This window comes from Danio rerio, chromosome 8 (genome assembly GCF_049306965.1).
Source record: "Danio rerio strain Tuebingen ecotype United States chromosome 8, GRCz12tu, whole genome shotgun sequence".
Taxonomy (NCBI): domain Eukaryota; kingdom Metazoa; phylum Chordata; class Actinopteri; order Cypriniformes; family Danionidae; genus Danio; species Danio rerio.
Window position 1 is genome coordinate 52,310,619 of NC_133183.1, and position 21,686 is coordinate 52,332,304.

Below are 21,686 nucleotides of genomic sequence, written 5' to 3' on the forward strand. Positions count from 1 at the left end.
GGTCAGTTCAGTTACATAAAATGAGGTCAGCTGAGTTCCAGAGCTGTGCTAAAATAAATAACTCGACTTCAGTGCTGATCACGGCTGTGTTAAGATGGAAAGCAAGTGTTATCAGCCGACTTAATGACTGGGAGTATCAGACCCAGAGGCCCACATGAGAGAGAACCACAGTGATAAATCATGCCCACAAGAACAGCATGTACAGGAAACACACACACACACACACATACGCACACACACTTATATTATGAGAACTTTCCATTCACAGAAAACCTGTGGCAAATTTGTAATATCTAAAAACCCAGTTAAATATGATTTTAAATGTTTTGAATTATGAGAACACAAATATGTCCTTGTAAACCACCTTACAGTTTGTAAAGTGCCTCTTTTCTCCATAAAATTATACACACAAATCCAAGATTGCACACACAAACTGCAAAATGACTCACATCTCTTGCAAAATAAACACAATAGCAATAATTGAATCCAAACTATTTATTTATTAGATTTATTATAATTATTTCATTACATTTTTATTAAAAGAAAAGCTAGTCATTTCTTGTTAGATTTTTGTGTTTTGGACATTGTGTGCAGTGTTTTGTGTGTTGCTTATGGTTTTGGAGATTTTGTGTAGTTTTGCATTTTGAGTGAAAGGTTATCGAAATCATTTGACAAGAAAAGATTTTGTGTGTAAGCAGTTGAAAAAACCGTAATAGAGTTCAACTAGACAATACCCATGTCCTTATACAGTTTTGTCCTAATAAAACCTATTAAACAAGAACACACACACACACACACACACACACACACACACACACACACACACACACACACACACACACACACACACACACACACACACACACACACACACACACAAACACACACACACACACATACACTTTCTTTACCTTGTTTGTAGAGGGCTGATTTTTTTGTAGTAGTTGTGCATTTTGTGGTAGAAAAGTCCCACAATAGTGGTCTGAGCTGCAGAAGGAAACAGATGCACAAGTATTAATATCAGATCACACAGATGTATGTGTGTTGAAGAATGTGTTGGGCTGCTGCTGAAATGCACAGAGAGGATCGACTCATTATCACAGACACTGCATGCGCTCCTCTCACTGCAGCTCTAATGGGAAAGATGTGTGTTCGCACACACGCGAAAAGAGTGCCAGAAGGGACCACCACGTGTGCGCAGGGGAGACATGTTACACTCAACTTCAAAAATATTTCAGCCATTAAAAGATAAATACACAGGGCCATTTCCCATTGCATTCAAAAGCAACTCCAGTATTCACATGCAAACACAATGCTTTTGACCTTGGCATATAATGTTGATAACTGGACCACAAAACAAGAAAGTAAAATTTTAAAATTGACTTACACAAATAACTGCAGAAATATTACACATTATGACTGTGGTTGTTTTTCATGATTTAATCATGGAAAGTTATAGGCACGTTGGGGTTGATGGTTCTGGTTGGCACCTAATAGTATCTCTGGGGGGCCCAAAATGGCATTGGTCCTTAAAATTGTCCTAATTTTACCCACCTAGCGGTGCCCCTGTTAAAGTACATAGTACTACCATATATATATATATATATATATATATATATATATATATATATATATATATATATATATATATACTGTATATATATATATATATATATATATATATATATATATATATATATATATATATATATATATATATATATATATATATATATATATATATATATATATATATATATATATTTATTTATTTATTTATTTATTTATACAACAGTTCTGTCTGGTTCTTGAATCTGCGATAATTTGCCAGTAACATAACACAAAGGCCTCTTCACCTCTGTGTTTTAGTCTGCCCACATACATTTTATTTTGCCACGGATGTTTGAGTGTCTTTTTCTTTTCCTTTTGCCTACTCATTGTCGTTGACTGGCATGTATATTGTCGACAGCATTTGGGTAAAATGCATAAAGGCCAATAGAAACAATAGAATCCTTTTTTAATTCTTTAAAGTCTCAGGCTAAACACTGGGACACCTGGCACCCGTCACAATACCGACAGCAACAGAGAAATACTGTAGACTGTAATAGACTGTAGGAAGACATCTCTGCAGACGGATGGCATTTCATGTCACGTTCAGCCTTATAATCTTAAAATGGGATCAAAATCAGCTGTTTTGTCATCACTAGACATTACGCTGTAGAGAATCATTTAAACACTAGCTCTAAAGTGATGTTGATGAATTAGTAATGGCTTCTGCTGTTCTGACGTCAGCTGCAGATGTGAATGAATGGCGGAGGAAAGTAGTTCCTAATATAAAATGGTTTTAAACTCTCCGTGTTTGATATTATATTTTATGTACATGATTGTGTCGTCGAACTGTTGTATAAATGCAATATCACACGAGTAGCAATGTGATATGGCTGTATATCAGCACTGGTGGGACGCTAAGGCACTCGGCCTGCGACCTCATGCCAAGGCACGCCTCCCACCAGTGCTGATATACAGCCATATCACACTGCTATCCGTGTGATATTGCTCATATATATATATATATATATATATATATATATATATATATATATATATATATATATATATATATATATATATATATATATATATATATACATATACACATAGATATATGAAGTTTATTTATATTTGAAGGGTTTACAGAGAATGGTCCGAAAAAGAGAAAATATCCAGTGAGTGGCAGTTCTGTGGGTACAAATGTCTTGTTGATACCAGGGGTCAGAGGAGAATGGCCAGATATCCAGCTGATAGAAAGGCAACAATAACTTAAATGACCACTCGCTACAACCGAGGTCTGCAGAAAAGCATCTCTGAACGCACAACAGCAGACTGGGCTACTGCAGCAGAAGACCACACCGGGTGCTATTCCTGTCAGCTAATGCACAGGCTCACAAAAATTGGACAATAGAAGATTGGAAAAACGTTGCCTGGTCTGATGAGTCTCGATTTCTGCTGCAACATTCGGATTGTAAGGTCAGAATTTGGCATCAACATCATGAAAGCATGGATCCATCCTGCCTTGTTTCAACAGTTCAGGCTGGTGGTGGTGCTGTAATAGTGTGGGGGATATTTTCTTGGCACACTTTGGGTCCATTAGTACCACTTGAGCATTGTGTCAACACCACAGCCTACTTGAGTTTTGTTGCTGACCATGTCCATCCTTTCATGACCACAGTGAATCCATCTTTTGATGGCTACTTCCAACAGGATAAGGGTGTATTCAATAAAGTGATCGGTGAGTGTATAAACACACACACACACACACACACACACACACACACACACACACACACACACACACACACACACACACACACACACACACACACACACACACACACACACACACACACACACACACACACACACACACACACACAATTTTAAAAAATATTCTCAATGTTTTAATTGCTGTTTTTAAAACATATTAAAAGTATTTTTCTTAATTTATTGTGTATTTTCAACTTTTAATTAAATTCAAGTTTCAAGCTTTTTTTGTACATTTTTTAGCTTTTTCTGACTATTTCTATTATTAGTTGAATTTTTTGTCATATTTCATTACCTATTTAAAGGAGTTACCAAAAGTAGCATTTATTTGTACTATTTTTACTTCTAATATTTGTATTGTACATATTTTTTTCTATTACAAAAAACAACATTCTTTACAGTTTTGAAGTCAACAATAACTATCAAAACAAAGCGAAAAATAGATTAACAATTATATTTTTGTCTCTTTTTAATTGAACTGCTTATTAAAAACACCACAATGATGCTTGTTTGTGTTTCTGTTACTGCGAATCATGCCGAAGAGGGTTATTAGCACTACTTATTACAGCTTTACAGGTGTTAATGGACCAAATAAGCAACATCAATGTGTCTCTGCTAACTCCTCACAAGTGAGCTCTGGGCCAAAGCCTTGCAAACCAAGAAGTGAAATCTCATACAAATGTTTTTATTAAGACTAAAAGAAACTTGGCCGAGCAGAGACATGCAGCAATTGAATGTGCACAGAGAGGATCGACTCATTATCACAGACACTGCATGCGCTCCTCTCACTGCAGCTCTAATGGGAAAGATGTGTGTTCGCACACACGCGAAAAGAGTGCCAGGAGGGACCACCACGTGTGCGCAGGGGAGACATGTTACACTCAACTTCAAAAATATTTCAGCCATTAAAAGATAAATACACAGGGCCATTTCCCATTGCATTCAAAAGCAACTCCAGTATTCACATGCAAACACAATGCTTTTGACCTTGGCATATAATGTTGATAACTGGACCACAAAACAAGAAAGTAAAATTTTAAAATTGACTTACACAAATAACTGCAGAAATATTACACATTATGACTGTGGTTGTTTTTCATGATTTAATCATGGAAAGTTATAGGCACGTTGGGGTTGATGGTTCTGGTTGGCACCTAATAGTATCTCTGGGGGGCCCAAAATGGCATTGGTCCTTAAAATTGTCCTAATTTTACCCACCTAGCGGTGCCCCTGTTAAAGTACATAGTACTACCATATATATATATATATATATATATATATATATATATATATATATATATATATATATATATATATATATACTGTATATATATATATATATATATATATATATATATATATATATATATATATATATATATATATATATATATATATATATATATATTTATTTATTTATTTATTTATTTATACAACAGTTCTGTCTGGTTCTTGAATCTGCGATAATTTGCCAGTAACATAACACAAAGGCCTCTTCACCTCTGTGTTTTAGTCTGCCCACATACATTTTATTTTGCCACGGATGTTTGAGTGTCTTTTTCTTTTCCTTTTGCCTACTCATTGTCGTTGACTGGCATGTATATTGTCGACAGCATTTGGGTAAAATGCATAAAGGCCAATAGAAACAATAGAATCCTTTTTTAATTCTTTAAAGTCTCAGGCTAAACACTGGGACACCTGGCACCCGTCACAATACCGACAGCAACAGAGAAATACTGTAGACTGTAATAGACTGTAGGAAGACATCTCTGCAGACGGATGGCATTTCATGTCACGTTCAGCCTTATAATCTTAAAATGGGATCAAAATCAGCTGTTTTGTCATCACTAGACATTACGCTGTAGAGAATCATTTAAACACTAGCTCTAAAGTGATGTTGATGAATTAGTAATGGCTTCTGCTGTTCTGACGTCAGCTGCAGATGTGAATGAATGGCGGAGGAAAGTAGTTCCTAATATAAAATGGTTTTAAACTCTCCGTGTTTGATATTATATTTTATGTACATGATTGTGTCGTCGAACTGTTGTATAAATGCAATATCACACGAGTAGCAATGTGATATGGCTGTATATCAGCACTGGTGGGACGCTAAGGCACTCGGCCTGCGACCTCATGCCAAGGCACGCCTCCCACCAGTGCTGATATACAGCCATATCACACTGCTATCCGTGTGATATTGCTCATATATATATATATATATATATATATATATATATATATATATATATATATATATATATATATATATATATATATATATATATATATATATACATATACACATAGATATATGAAGTTTATTTATATTTGAAGGGTTTACAGAGAATGGTCCGAAAAAGAGAAAATATCCAGTGAGTGGCAGTTCTGTGGGTACAAATGTCTTGTTGATACCAGGGGTCAGAGGAGAATGGCCAGATATCCAGCTGATAGAAAGGCAACAATAACTTAAATGACCACTCGCTACAACCGAGGTCTGCAGAAAAGCATCTCTGAACGCACAACAGCAGACTGGGCTACTGCAGCAGAAGACCACACCGGGTGCTATTCCTGTCAGCTAATGCACAGGCTCACAAAAATTGGACAATAGAAGATTGGAAAAACGTTGCCTGGTCTGATGAGTCTCGATTTCTGCTGCAACATTCGGATTGTAAGGTCAGAATTTGGCATCAACATCATGAAAGCATGGATCCATCCTGCCTTGTTTCAACAGTTCAGGCTGGTGGTGGTGCTGTAATAGTGTGGGGGATATTTTCTTGGCACACTTTGGGTCCATTAGTACCACTTGAGCATTGTGTCAACACCACAGCCTACTTGAGTTTTGTTGCTGACCATGTCCATCCTTTCATGACCACAGTGAATCCATCTTTTGATGGCTACTTCCAACAGGATAAGGGTGTATTCAATAAAGTGATCGGTGAGTGTATAAACACACACACACACACACACACACACACACACACACACACACACACACACACACACACACACACACACACACACACACACACACACACACACACACACACACACACACACACACACACACACACACACACACACACAATTTTAAAAAATATTCTCAATGTTTTAATTGCTGTTTTTAAAACATATTAAAAGTATTTTTCTTAATTTATTGTGTATTTTCAACTTTTAATTAAATTCAAGTTTCAAGCTTTTTTTGTACATTTTTTAGCTTTTTCTGACTATTTCTATTATTAGTTGAATTTTTTGTCATATTTCATTACCTATTTAAAGGAGTTACCAAAAGTAGCATTTATTTGTACTATTTTTACTTCTAATATTTGTATTGTACATATTTTTTTCTATTACAAAAAACAACATTCTTTACAGTTTTGAAGTCAACAATAACTATCAAAACAAAGCGAAAAATAGATTAACAATTATATTTTTGTCTCTTTTTAATTGAACTGCTTATTAAAAACACCACAATGATGCTTGTTTGTGTTTCTGTTACTGCGAATCATGCCGAAGAGGGTTATTAGCACTACTTATTACAGCTTTACAGGTGTTAATGGACCAAATAAGCAACATCAATGTGTCTCTGCTAACTCCTCACAAGTGAGCTCTGGGCCAAAGCCTTGCAAACCAAGAAGTGAAATCTCATACAAATGTTTTTATTAAGACTAAAAGAAACTTGGCCGAGCAGAGACATGCAGCAATTGAATGTGCTCCTTCTCTCACTCTTTTTAATTGCCGTATAAAAGCTCTGCCTGGTTCTGTTAATGAAGAGTACCATATGCCTCGCTGTACAGGAAAAGCAGTTCAGTGGCACATGAATGCCAGTGCTAGCGTTTATGTGCCATTTCTGATATTAGAGATTTAATAGAAACTTTAAAAATCTTTATAATGAACAGAAGAGGGCTCAGGCCAGAGGAGCTGAGGGGAACTGACCCCGAAACTGTGTCAAACAAACAAAACATTTAATGCTCTCATAATTACTGATGCCACATGGGAAACTGCAACTCACTCCTCATCTTGTATTTGTACATTTTAAAAGGAACAGTCCACTTATTTTAGAAATAGGCTTTTTTTTCGGGGGAAATTTTTTAAAATCTATTCAGTTGATTACTGCCAGAGCACTTTTAGCTTGCTTAGCATAAATCATTGAATTGGATTAGACCATTAGCAACTTGGGGTCTGGCGGGAGCACTTTTAGCTTAGCTACGCATAGATCATTGAATTGGATAAAACCATTAACATCTTACAGATATAAATCTAAGAAGAGTTTTGATCATTTTCCTATTTAAAGCTCGACTCTTTTGGTTACATCATGCACTAAGATCGAAATGTCTAGGAACTATACACACATTTCAGCATAATGATCAAGGAACTTTACGCTGCGTAATATCTTTGTGACTGCTGCAGCCATGCTGTAGAAATTCAGGGTTTCACACAGTTACTTCATGTTGTCCAAACACAAAGCAATAAAGTCAACACATTTAAATGGATTGATGGTAAAATAATTAAGTACCACCCAAATAAAACGGAAGAATTGTGTTGATTCAGCTCATTTTAAATAAGTAGTTTGAACAGATGTGGAGGCACGGTGGCTCAGTGGTTAGCACTGTCGCCTCACAGCAAGAAGGTTGCTGGTTCGAGTCCCAGCTGGGTCAGGTGGCATTTCTGAGAGTTTGCATGTTCTAACGTGGGTTTCTTTTGGGTGCTTCGGTTATCTCTACAGTCCAAAGACATGCGGTTATAGGTAAATTGGTGTGCATCAGTAGTGTATGAGTGGTTGTGTGAATGAGAGTGTATGGGTGTTTCCGGGTAGTAGGTTGAGGCTGGAAGGGTATCCGCTCCATAAAACATGCCGGTTCAGTACGCTATGGCGGCCACCTCATCAATAAGGGACTAAGCTGAAGGAAAATGAATGAATGAATACACTGCAAAAAAATCCAACTTGAAAAAACTTTAAATTACTTGCTTTTTTGTTGGTTTAACAAAAATCTAACAAAATTCTAATGGAAATTCAAATGCCTAAAATTCTAACTTTCCAACTACTGTATTTAGATTTTGTACTTCAGTAAAGTATTTCATTTTATTTTTTATTTTTTTTTTTTTTTTTTGTGGTGGTAAGAGTTACTATTATTATTGATGCTCCTGTTTTGGAGGTTTCCTGTAAAAATAACTAACGGGATAGTGTACACAATGCTGTCACGATCACCAGCGATCAAACCTGTGTAGATAGCTCGAGAACTACACACAAACACTTAAATGAACTACAACTCCCATCATGCACCTCACACACACCCGTTTCTGGTTCCTCCTGACTACACACACAGCTGCAAGCTCATGATGGACTGATTACTAGGACTATAAAGACACCTCATTTACACAGACTCTTTGCTGAGTTTTGTTTTCCCTGTAAAGCATTACGAAGTGATTTTCCCTGTTCGTCCTGCCATGTCCTGCCATTCTAAGTACCAATTTCCTAGAGTTTTTGTTTGTTCACTCAACTTCAGACATTTAGGTCAGTGCAACGGATGTTTTCAATAGTTGAGTACACGAGAAAAATAAAAGGAAATAAGGATTATATATTTTTGTTCACTCAACTTAACACTTAAAAAGTTTTGTCAGAGTAGTTCATAGTTAATATTCTTAATTAACCCAACTAAATGTTTTTGTATTACTGACAAATAATTCAGGTCAGTGCAGCTGATGTCTTCAAAAGATGAGTGAACAAGAAAAAATGAAAGTAGTGATGGGAAGTTCGGATCATTTTACTGACTGAGTCTCGTTCATCGAGATGAACGAATCTTTTTTCGAGTCATTTAGTTCATTTGGTTCAATTTGCCAAAATATTATTAAAATGTTATGAATTGCTTCCAAACACATCTACTAGCCCAAAAGGTTGATCACACGACAAATAAGTCATAAATAGAATATTATAAGAAGAAGAAAATAATAATTCAATGTTTACCGGCTCTTTTGTCTATGAAGGTATTGTTGTCTCTTTGCTCAGCTCACCCCTTCATGTCTTCAAATGTCAGTGGTTTATTTACGTTATACTGACAGTCACATATAATCTTAATCAATGCACAGTCTAAGCCGAAAGGAGCCATGATCGTTCATTCATCACGTGACAGAATGACTCAAACGCGAGGACTCGAGAGATGACAGTGTAATTCTTTTTCCGGCTCTAAACGTGTATGATTGGCTTCTGCCAATGTGATAAAGACTTGAAATTAACGATACTACCTGCACAAATGTGCGCACGCGCGGATGAACGAATCACTCCCTGAGAGGACTCGTAGTTCCCGAGTCATATTGAAGATTCGTTCAAAATGAATGAATCGTTCATGAACGACCCATCACTAAATGAAAGGAAATAAGGATTATGTTTTTATTGTTGCTGAACTGCCTGAATTTTTTAAAGTGTAGTTTGAACAAGCAGAACATTTTTTTTTTGAGTGTTTGGAAGTGGAGTTGCTGGACACTAATCAGTGTCTTAAAAGGTCTAATCAGATTCAATGATCTATGCTAAGCTAAGCTAAAAGTGCTCCCAATAGCACTGAACATTGGCTTTCCAAAAAGTTAAAAAGTATGAAACAATGTTAAAAACATTTTAACTCTACAGTTTAAAATAAAAGCTTAATTTAAAAAAAGTTAATTAATTTATTTGCCCCCCTCAAATCTCTGCTCTAAATGGCTCTAAACGATATAAGGCTTTCTCCTGAAGGCAACCGTGAGATTGGTAGTTTTCATCAGAGAGCAGCAGGAAGTCATCAGAGTTGATTGCATTGTCCTTTTCAGCCATAAACAACAAATAAACAGACAACAAACACACGTCTTTCATCCTGCTGAAAACAATGTGTCCTTTCAGCTGAAAGCTCGGAGATGTGTGTGCACACATTTACTCACAATCGGGGGTTGAATTGGGTAGGAATGATTCATAACAACATCCTTCTATTCAAGGAAGAAGAGAAAACATGATTGGCAGTTTGTTTAGAAGTCCATTGCCATTCAAACCTTGATGTTTCAGTCCGTTCCATTAGACACATTACGGATAAACTGCAGATTAGCAAGTGGAAAAGCATTGACATTGGTTACATGATTTATTCCATTAGTGGCTGATCATAGCATACTGTAGTTGACACGGGGCGTCCTGCACTCTGCTGCAGTGAAATCACTCAATTGAATCATGTGGACCCTTTCTTGTAATAAAGATTTAATAACATAAAGCTGCAGGATCAGGACGTGAATCCACAACAGATCTTAGGGCTTGTTTGTGTTTGAGACAAAAGGTCAGAAATTACATCACGTCATACTGCAGTTAAAGTCCGAGTTTACTTCTTTTCTTATGTTCACTCTATCTCACTTCCAGCTGCATCCACACAGCTTTCAAAGTGTACTCAACCTCTGATGAGCACATTTGGACTAACTCAACACATGCATAGTACAAGTGAGAGATCTCATTCTATTTAGTTCATACACATCAACGTTGATTGCAAAAATTACATCACGAAGACAAAGGCTGAAGTATACTTTAAGCCACACGTGTCACTCCGTGGGCGAAATTCAGCCCATTGCAAGAGTACATGATTCACTCCAAATATATATTTAAGTAGTCGTGCAAGTAGATTACATGAAATGGGTGGCACGGATGATGAGGAACGGGTGACGAATTTGCCGCAAACATGTGAAATTGTCTTTAAAAGCATGTTTAAGATAATCAAGAGGAAAATTCAAAAGAGCGAGTAATCGAGTGCGAGTGCCCCAGTGCTTTACATTTGTTGGGAACCCAGAATTGTAATAAAATTATATGTGGCCTGATGTTTATTGAATATAAACTACACTTTCATGTACAGTTGAAGTCAGAATTATTAGCCCCCCTGTTTATTTTTTTCCTTATCTTTTGTTTAGCATAGAGTATTTTTAATACATTTATAAACATAATAGTTTTAATAACTTATTTCTAATAACTGATTTATTTTATCCTTGCCATGATGACAGTATACTATTTTACTAGATATTTTAAGACACTTCTATACAGCTTAAAGTGACATTTAAAGGCTTAACTAGGTTAATTAGGTTAACTAGGCAGGCTAGGGTAATTAGGCAAGTTCTTGTATAACGATGGTTTGTTCCATAGACTGTTGAAAAAAATATAGCTTAAAGGGGCTAATAATATTGACCTTAAAATGATGTTTAAAAAATTTAAAACTGCTTTTATTCTAGCCGAAATAAAACATAAAAGACTTTCTCCAGAAGAAAAATATTATCAGACATAATGTGAAAATGTCTATACTCTCTTAAACATCATTTGGGAAATATTATTAAAAATAAAAAAATTTAAGGGGGGCTAATAATTCTGATTTCAACTGTATGTTTGTTTTGTAACACAGCTCTAAATTATTTGTTTCAGAATTTTGTAAGAAGCTAATGGCTTGTGTCCGATGATATTCATTATTTACTTTTATGAAGCAATGTGGGTTTCTTTACAAGATAAAATATACTACGTAAATAAAAATATAGTCTTAATATTAAATGTTAGAACCCTAATTACTATATAAAAAATAAAATCTGAGAAATACATTAGACTGGATACTATCCACCAATGTTTTAAGTAGCTAAAATATAGAAAATATATATGAATATATATGTTTATTCAGCTGATTCGAGTGTTATCACTCGATTGAATGGTTGTTTTCAGTGGTTATCAGCTGATAGATATGGGCCAGTAGGGGTCTTCTCCGCCTACTGGTAGGCTCAGAAAGCTCAGAAGGCTATTATCATCCATCTACATTGTTAATCAGCTATAGATCATATACGGCTGCGGCTGGAAGTTAACATGACATATTTATATTTTTTAATCAATTTCCCATTAATTGTTTTTTTATTAACATCTACTCCTACCCCAACCCTAAACCCAACCGCCACAGTATTGTAATAACAGATCAAGATCTGGAGTCTTTTCTATTAGTATAGCTGATTAACCATGTGGATAGATGATAACAGCCTTTTAAACCTACCAGTAGGCACAGAAGGCCCCTACTTGCCCATATCTATCAGCTGATAACCACTGATAACTCCATTTAATCTAGTGATAACATTCAAATCAGCTGAATAAATGTATATATTCATATATATTTCCTATATTTTAGCTACCTAAAACCTTGATGGATAGTATCCATTCTAATATATTTCTCAGATTTAATTTTTTAATATAGTAATTAAGGTTCTAACATATAATATTAAGACTATATTTTTAATTACGTGGTGGTTTATTACAAAATATTGAAATGCTTCATGACTGTTGTGTATTGCATATACTTTACAATCATAATAATTGTAATGTAGATTTTCTGCATGAATTCTGCAATTGTATTTGTTTATTTTAAATATATATTGAATGGATTTTACAAATGTCTGTTGGCAAAAGTTTATCAATTATTTAAAAAAAATACAATTTCTTACAAAGAAATCGATATGCTTCCTGTACTGTTGCATACATAAACACAACAGAAATGTTTAAACAGAAATCAAATGCAATATGTGGAGAGTTGAATGCAATGAGCTGACATTTATTTTAGTTTTAACTTGAATCACAAAAACAACTATAGATTTAGTTCAATTTCAGTGCAGGCAGATTTTTGCTTCTTTTTTAAATTTGTTCATTTTGTCGGTATGTTGCCTTAATTATTGTATTATTACTGTTATACTCACACTGCATTGTCAGAGCTTCCCCTGGTACTGAGATGTAACTCTTCCCTTGTGTGGGAAACCGGTAGTTGGCCAGATTGTGGTTCTGTGGGATCTTCATCAGAGAGTAATCTGGAGGGAAAAAGAGTTTGTCACTACAGCATTTCCTACAACATCAAAGGAATCAGCACTTAGATGGAGTAGTGACTGTGAACAGAAACTGTACATTTCTCCATCTTAAAGGCATCTGATTTCAAAATCTCATATGTTTAAGTCACATCTATGTTTTTCAAAACATGCTCTGTGACAAGCAACTATACACACAAGCTTTCTGCAGTTGTTTGTAATTTGCTACTTATTTTGATGACAGATTGTTTACATGTCTTAAATAATTTCAGGTCAACTTAAACAATTCAACTTGACTGAAAAAGAAAATCGTGTAAGCTTCATTCCATTGTTTTAATCTAATATTGATTGCAGCAGGTTACCTACAGTAGTTACCTAACTGGGGACTATTTTCAGGTGCTGCGTAATATTATACGCTTATTTCATGCAGCTACCATTTTTAAACATGAAAGTAAGGCTGCTGTGGGAAGAAATTGTAAACATTGCAGCAACATGCTGTGGACTACAAACCTCCAGCTGTTGCCACGATTTTAAAATGCAGATATGATGAAAACATCACTTTAATATCATTCAGTTAAGTTTAATTTACACAATTAAAAGCAGATTAGGCATCAAACAAAACCATAATCTCTTAAAGAGTATCCTCCTAGGCTTCAGTTCATGGCACCAGGTAAATATCGTGCATGGGGGCTTCCCTGCTTCAACCGTAACCCGGAGAGCAATAAATGATGCAGTCCTCTGTGGCACACCCTCGTCTTGTCTGAAACAGTGTTTTCCCGGTCCTGAAGTTTTAAAAAGTCCATTTCCCGCTAGCATTTAAGCACCGAGTGAGTTCTTAAACACCGCTGATTTGCCAAAGTATTCACCAGTGCTCAGCAAAAATGAGTGTATTTGGCCGTGAAGGCCATCAGTTCACTGCTCCTTACAGAGTACAAACACAGATACACGGACACTGGAGTGTTTAAAGCTGCGAAGTTCCATTGATCGCTCGTCTGTGTTTGCGCTTGGTAAACATCGGTTAAGTGCGATGAACTGATGACCTTCACGGCCAATCACAGTCATTTCTGTTGAGCACTGGTGAATACTAGCAAATCAGCGCTGTTGCATTCAACAGCACTTAAATGTTAGTGGGCAAATTGCCGTTTTTTTTATTTCAGTACTGAAATTCAGTATCATGACGGGTCTAACAGTGAAAAAATCAGTTCATTAACTTGAGTTTGATAAATTCTGCCATTCTTATTTTACACACTGTGTTTGTCAAGTCACTGCATTTTGTATTGTGCCTTTCGCTTGTACAATGGGTCTAAACTGTCAAAACACCTCTTAAAGAGATTTTTCGAATGCAAAAAATGGAAAAAAATCGAACCCGTTTTGAATTTTTTTATGACGAACAAAAGTTTCTTTTTAAACGTGCAAAAAATTACAGAAAATAATTTTGGATTCAGTGTGCAATAACCTTAATAGTTGCATGGTTAAGAATATTGTGGCTAAACCGTCAAACTGACGTCAACAGAGAATTACCGCCCTATCAAAGATTGAAGCAAATTAACTTTATAGACTGCCAAAACAAACACTTTCTTTCAGTGAATTAACTTGTATGGATTAATTGTTCAGCTAAAAAATAATAAAATGCTCTAGAACATTGTAAATTTTGATATCTTCTATAATGTCAAAACTGCCTATGAGAATTGTGAATCTTTTACAGTATTGGTACAGCAAACATTGTTAAACTTTGGTATATTGACAACACTATTGCATGGTGCAGCTTGAATGAAATAAAGTCTCTTATTTTCACTTGCGCGAATCATTCTTTAGACTGTTAATCTGTGAATCTGTGTTTATTTATTCTCAAGTCACTGGCTGTACCAGTGAAGGTAAATAACAGCTCAGGCAACCTGAAAGGCTTCCTCGAGTGACCTTTGGTTCTCACACACAGTCTTATCAGAGCACAGGGAGGATCAGAGTTGGCTATGATTTATGTAATCTCAGAGGACTCAATTCAGACTTCACTTATCATGACAAATATGCACATGAAGAGATGGTTGTTTTTGGGAAGAAGAGATAGACATGCACATTAGTGTGAGTCTTTAATTAGAGGCACTTTTGTAATTAAACATCTTTCAACTGCTTTGCATCTATTTTAAAACATTTATCATGACTTCTGATTGTGGCCTTTCTTAACTGCGGTTTATTCTGTTTCGACAACCCCTAATGAAGAAAGAGGAAACTGAAGGAAAGTGAGTAAATGAGTGGCATTACTTAACCTAAGGTGTATTTTATGATCTGTGACATTTTTGGATAACACTTAAATTAACTCAAGACATCAATTAGCTTGAGAAAAAAAAACATAGAAACGTGAATTGTGAAATAGTTTAAGTAATGGTTGGCATTATTTTAGTATTAACTAACAACTGTAGTATTATTGGGCGACGCAGTGGCGCAGTAGGTAGTGCTGTCGCCTCAAAGCATGATAGTCACTGGTTCGAGCCTCGGCTGTGTCAGTTGGCGTTTCTGTGTGGAGTTTTCATGTTCTTCCTGCGTTCACGTGGGTTTCCTCCGGGTGCTCCGGTTTCCCCCACAAGTCCAAAGACATGTGGTACAGGTGAATTGGGTAGGCTAAATTGTCCGTAGTGTAAGAATGTGAATGAGGGTGTGTGGATGTTTCCCGGAGATGGGTTTATACCGCTGTGGTGACCCCGGATTAATAAAGGGACTAAGTCGAAAAGAAAATGAATGAATGATATATGAATGTAGTTTTATTAATAGTTTTAACAAGTTGTTATTTTTTATTTTATTGTTGTCTAAAATTGTCCTCTAAAATGATTTTAATCCGACTCTTGAGTGTATGTTAAGTAACATCACTTTTAAAGCAAAGAATAAGCCTTTTTCCTGGTCTTTAAAGTAAAATATCTCAACATAAACAAAGTAGGCTGAGAAAAATATAAATTTTCGATGGAAATTTCAAACGACACTTAGAGGTTTTTGCATCTGAACTCTTCATTTCATGACTTTTATAACAGCGTCATTAATATATATATATATATATATATATATATATATATATATATATATATATATATATGAATGAACCGCCAACTTATCCAGCACATTTTTACGCAGCGGATGCCTTTCCAGCCGCAACCCATCTCTGGGAAGCATTCACACACACACACACACACACACACACACACACACACACACACACACACACACACACACACACACACACACACACACACACACACACACACACACACACACACACACACACACATTCATACACTACGGACAATTTAGCTTACCCAATTCACCTGTGCCGAATGTCTTTGGACTGTGGATGAAACCGGAGGACCCGGAGGTAATCAACTCGAACGCACCCAGAGTCAAATATTATTAAATATTAATAACGCTGGTAAAATATTTGACTGAGCATTTACACTTTTAATGGGACATTTTAATTACAAATACAATTTGTTCCACTGAAAACATGATCAGAAAAAATATTCACAATTAACACAATTAAAATGCGTCAGGACAATAATGTTTATGAGAGATTTATGATGACAAAATGTGATGTATTTGTTTCTGTCGAGTTTTCATTACAAACAATGTCATCTTTGCATTTAAAATGACATTACTGAGCAAATGCAGTTAGTGCTCCCAGTACTAGAAGTTCACTCCCAGTAGCCACTTTGGCTGGTTGAAGATCATTTTTAAGAGTTCAACAAAAAGAATTGCCCAATGACGGGGCAGCGTGAGAGATGACAATAACAACTGTGTTCGTGTGAACAAAAGAAAGCAGGTAAATGACGAATGAAAGGATGATCAATACTGATGAGGGTTTCGGTGTCAAGGCTGATTTCAGATGATGTGATGTGATGTGCGCGAATGTTTAAAAGTTCCAAAAGAAACAGTTCCTTTCAAGTAGCATCCATGCCTGAAAATGTAACTGGTTTGAATGGTCCTTTTTAAATAAACTGGACAAAAAGCGACGCTTGCGCACCCATCCTGCTGCTTTCAACAGCTCCAGATTTTTTAAAGGTCTTTTTGTAAGCAGCAGATTGCTTTCACGTTATTTTTTTCCTTTCATTATCGTACACAGTATGTTTTTACCTGCTTTCTTTTGCTTACAGATATTTTGGGCTAAGAATTATTTTTTATTTGTGCTGTGGCTAGAGAATACTTGGTAAATCCTTAGAGTTGAGCCACGAAAAGTCAAGTGAAATAAAAACTGCTTGCGCTGCGACACTTTGAAACCACAACTCATTTTGTCATGCTCATTGTGCAAGCTCATACACAACACAGACAAAGTAAAATGAATGTGGAGGCATGTGGACATAACACAAAATCTAAGTCAATTAATTTAAGCATGCCAAAATCCAATATTATTTGTATAAAATATATTTCCCCATCAACAAAATTGTGGCTAGTAATTAATATAATATAATAACTTATAATAACTTAAAATTCTTTTAAATGAAACATTTAAGCACTCCTGCAAATATATTAAAAAGCCATTTAAGAATCCCAACAAAAAACAACCTCTGTTTTTCTGTTCTTAGTCATGCTTCCTGTGTCAATCCTTAAATAATTTACTAATTGTACACTGCGATGCTTACACTCTGTGCTTCATTGGTATTAGGTATGAGCCTCCCTATGAGCATATTTGGACATGCTCCACTTGCTCAAATCCAAGCATATATAGAGAAGAGGGGGGCAGTTTCAATTTCTAAGAATAGATGTTCTGAGTTTGAAGAAATATGTTGTAGTGTGCACTGACCTGCCACTGAGCTCCTGCCCCCTATGGTCAGAGGAGACTCGGAGTCTGGATCGGACCGAAGTTTGGAGGCCATGTGCACCATCACCTTATCCACGGTTTCCACCAGCCCACTGACAACAGGACTCCACTGCTCACCCACACAAAACACAAGAGCAAACTGTATTAAGAAGAATGCACAAATAAAAACCTGCAGAATTCTTCTTCTATTTATTTAGTACTTTTTCCTTATACATATAAATCTAACATTTCAGCTACCTGCAACATTGAATGGTTAGAGTTCACAGAAAAATGAAAGATTTGTCATCATGCCATTTCAAAACATCAAAAAAACATCTATAAATTTAGAAGTTTTTAATAAATTTTGAGTGATTTCTGTGCCTTCACTGAAAGTTGATTAATCCAAAAATCAGACACTTCAAAAGATTCCTTAAAGGATCACAAAAATATTACATTTATGAATAAATATGAATAAGTATGAGTTAATTACTTTACATTTACATTTAGTCATTTAGCAGACGCGCTTATCCAAAGCGACTTACAAATGAGGAAAGGAAGCAATTAACACAACTATAAGAGCAACAATAAATAAGTGCTATAGTCAAGTTTCAGGTCTGTAAAGTCTAATAAGGAAAGCATTAGTAATTTTTTTTCTTGAGTACAGTTAGTGGTATATCCAGAGAGGCAATTGCAGATTAGGAAGTGAAGTGGAGACTAAATAGTTGAGTTTTTAGTCGTTTCTTGAAAACAGCGAGTGACTGCCGTTCTGATGCAGTTAGGGAGTTCATTCCACCAACTGGGCAGATTGAGCGTGAGCGTTCGGGAAAGTGATCTCTTTCCTCTTTGGGATGGAACCACGAGGCGACGTTCATTCACAGAACGCAAGTTTCTGGAGGGCACATAAATCTGCAGAGGTGAGAGCAGATGAGAAGGAGCAAAGCCAGAAGTCGCTTTGTAGGCAAACATCAGAGCTTTGAATTTGATGCGAGCAGCAACTGGCAGCCAGTGCAAACGGATGAGCAGTGGAGTGACATGTGCTCTTTTAGGTTCATTAAAGACCACTCGTGCTGCTGCATTCTGGAGCAGCTGAAGAGGCTTGATAGAGTTAGCTGGAAGCCCCGCTAGTAGAGAGTTGCAGTAATCCAGTCTGGAGAGAACAAGAGCTTGAACAAGGAGTTGAGCTGCATGTTCAGATAAGAAGGGTCGGATCTTTCTGATGTTATAGAGTGCGAATCTGCACAATCGAGCAGTTCTAGAAATGTGGTCAGAGAAGTTAAGTTGGTCATCAATCGTTACTCCAAGACTTTTCACCATTTTGGATGCAGTAATGGTTGCCCCATCCATCGGGATTGAAAAGTTATAGTGTAGAGTCGGGTTGGCAGAAACTACAAGCATTTCCGTTTTTGCGAGGTTCAGCTGAAGATGATGATCTTTCATCCAGTGTGAAATGTCCGACAGGCAGGCTGAGATGCGAGCTGGAACCGAGGGATCATCAGGATGAAAAGAGAGGTATAGCTGGGTATCATCAGCATAGCAGTGGTAGGAAAATCCATTATGAACAGATTTTATGGAAACACTTTACAATAAGGTTGTATTAGTTAATGTTAGTTGATGCATTTACTAAAATGAACAAACAATGAACAATACATTTATTACAGTGTTTTGTTATGTCAGTTAATGACAATACAGGTGTTCAATGTTGGTTCATGGTTGACTCACGGTGCATAAACTAATGGTAGCAAGGATAAATTTGGGTTTCAATAAAGCATTAATAAATGTTGTACAAGTATTGTTCATACTTAGTTCATGTTAGTAAATATGATAACTAATGAAACCTTATTGTAAAGTGTGACCGATTTAATTTAGGTATCTTATTCACATAAACTGTGTTACTTAAAATAAAAGAATGAATCTCCATGGTTCTTGCAGAAATTTAAACCTGCCACTTGAAAATAAAAAATGAACCTCATTGTGTCACGAGTCACTTAAAAATAAATGTGCCAATTAAAAATAAAAGAATGAACCACACTGGTCTTGGACAAACACAAAATAATAAAAAAATAATTGTGAAACTAATTTCTCATGCATTTGGATTGGCATGACAGCAAGTAAATGATTACATAATTTCCACTTAAACTAAACATTTAAGATTGGAGACAACCATTCTCAGTCTCAGGGCTGTTTTTTCAAAACAGTGTGAAGATCACTGAATCTAATCTTAATTTTGATTTGATCCCCGTCCAGAAGTTATACAGGTCTGATATTTTGCTCTATGACCTCAGCCTGAACAGTCATATTGGAACTAATACAACGTTTACGTCAGTGTAGATCTACATTCATCATCACGCTGCAATGAGGGGAGGCACTTCAAACACTTTACATATGGTAGATCTTTAGACTTAGTCAATATGGAAGGATGCAGCAAAGTTAGTTAATGTGTGCCTTAGGAAATGTATCGAATGCCTGATCGACAGTAGAACTGAGATGGACGTATTTGCAATAGTATTGTCTGTGATGTGGTAGAACCTACTGGCAACATGCTGTCTGAACACTCACGTGCTTCAATCGCCATCATTAAACAATGACCCAAGTGCCACAACTAACATCAGTGGCGAGAAAAATGGTGGGGGTAGGCCAGTTCCATAGTTTGCAGCACAGCAACTCTGCATTTTATAAAATGTCTAGGTAATGTATAAACTACAGTGCTCAGCATAATTAAGAACAGCCCGTTTTGAAAATGAATATTTTTCTCCATTTCTCAGTGAATATAGGCAATGTATTTTGGTGCATTTAAACAAAACAGATTTATTAAACCAATATATTTATTAAAATAACATTTTAGTCCCAAAACATATTTAGAAATTGAAAGATAGACAAATAAATTCAAACAAAATATTGCAAAAAACTTAAATTTACAGCCTACAACAGTAAAAAATAAAATAAAAAAATCAAATTTTTGCTTCTTTTGATGTTTCCTATTTTTAACATTTGTGTTTAATATTTTTTTTTATAACATATACATTTGGATGTACTAGTTTTGGATCGTTAAGTTATTTTGTTAGATAAGCTCCAGATTTGGCGTCAGTATTGACTAATCTAATGTATATGCACAAGTATAACACTGTATATCTTCCTATTAAAAATATGAATTTTAAAAGAAAGATTTGTTAGGGGTGTACTTATATATGCTGAACACTTTAGCAATCATTTCATACTACACATTCTATACATTTCCTAGACATTCTACAGAATGCCAAACTCAACACTTTGCTGATAACATATATACAATTTGTACTTTTCTTTACTTCTGATCTATAAAGTTGTGTTATAGCAAAAAATCACATCATAGATGCACTTATAAAATCTATTCAATCATCAGTCCAATCAATCATTTAAACAAACCTCTTCGTTTTCTCTCCAGTCGCTGGCAGTTATGACCTCATCCACGCTCTTCAGTAGAGACTACAAAAAAGCAAAAGAAAGCATGGTTAACTGTGCGTGTTTCTTTTTTAAATATAAAACTACATTTTCAGGATCATTATAGTCTTCTGTCACAAAATCCTTAAGAAAATATTTTTATAAAACAATATGATATTTAAAAAAATTACTTTTTTATTTAATATTATAAATGTCTCTACTGTCACTTTTGATAAATGTAACTATTTCTTTGTTTAAAAAGTACTAAAAAAATAATGACTGATCCTAAACTTTTGAACACCAGGGAGACAATATTTTAGAGACAAATTAAGATATCATCATGATAATTATAGTAAAAGGT

At 35.6% G+C, this 21,686-nt stretch overlaps 1 protein-coding gene across 5 annotated transcripts in view; it reads right to left on the reverse strand.

The window, feature by feature from the left end:
• adgrd1 (adhesion G protein-coupled receptor D1) overlaps positions 1–21,686 on the reverse strand; it is a 121,373-nt gene that overhangs the window by 72,047 nt on the left and 27,640 nt on the right. For all 5 annotated transcript variants that reach the window (XM_073911109.1, XM_073911107.1, XM_073911108.1 and 2 more), the window contains 4 exons: positions 21,311–21,370; positions 17,912–18,038; positions 13,030–13,137; positions 912–987 (listed from right to left, as the gene is read on the reverse strand). In XM_073911109.1, coding sequence (XP_073767210.1) covers positions 912–987; positions 13,030–13,137; positions 17,912–18,038; positions 21,311–21,370 — 371 coding nt within the window. The remainder of the gene's footprint in view (positions 1–911; positions 988–13,029; positions 13,138–17,911; positions 18,039–21,310; positions 21,371–21,686) is intronic.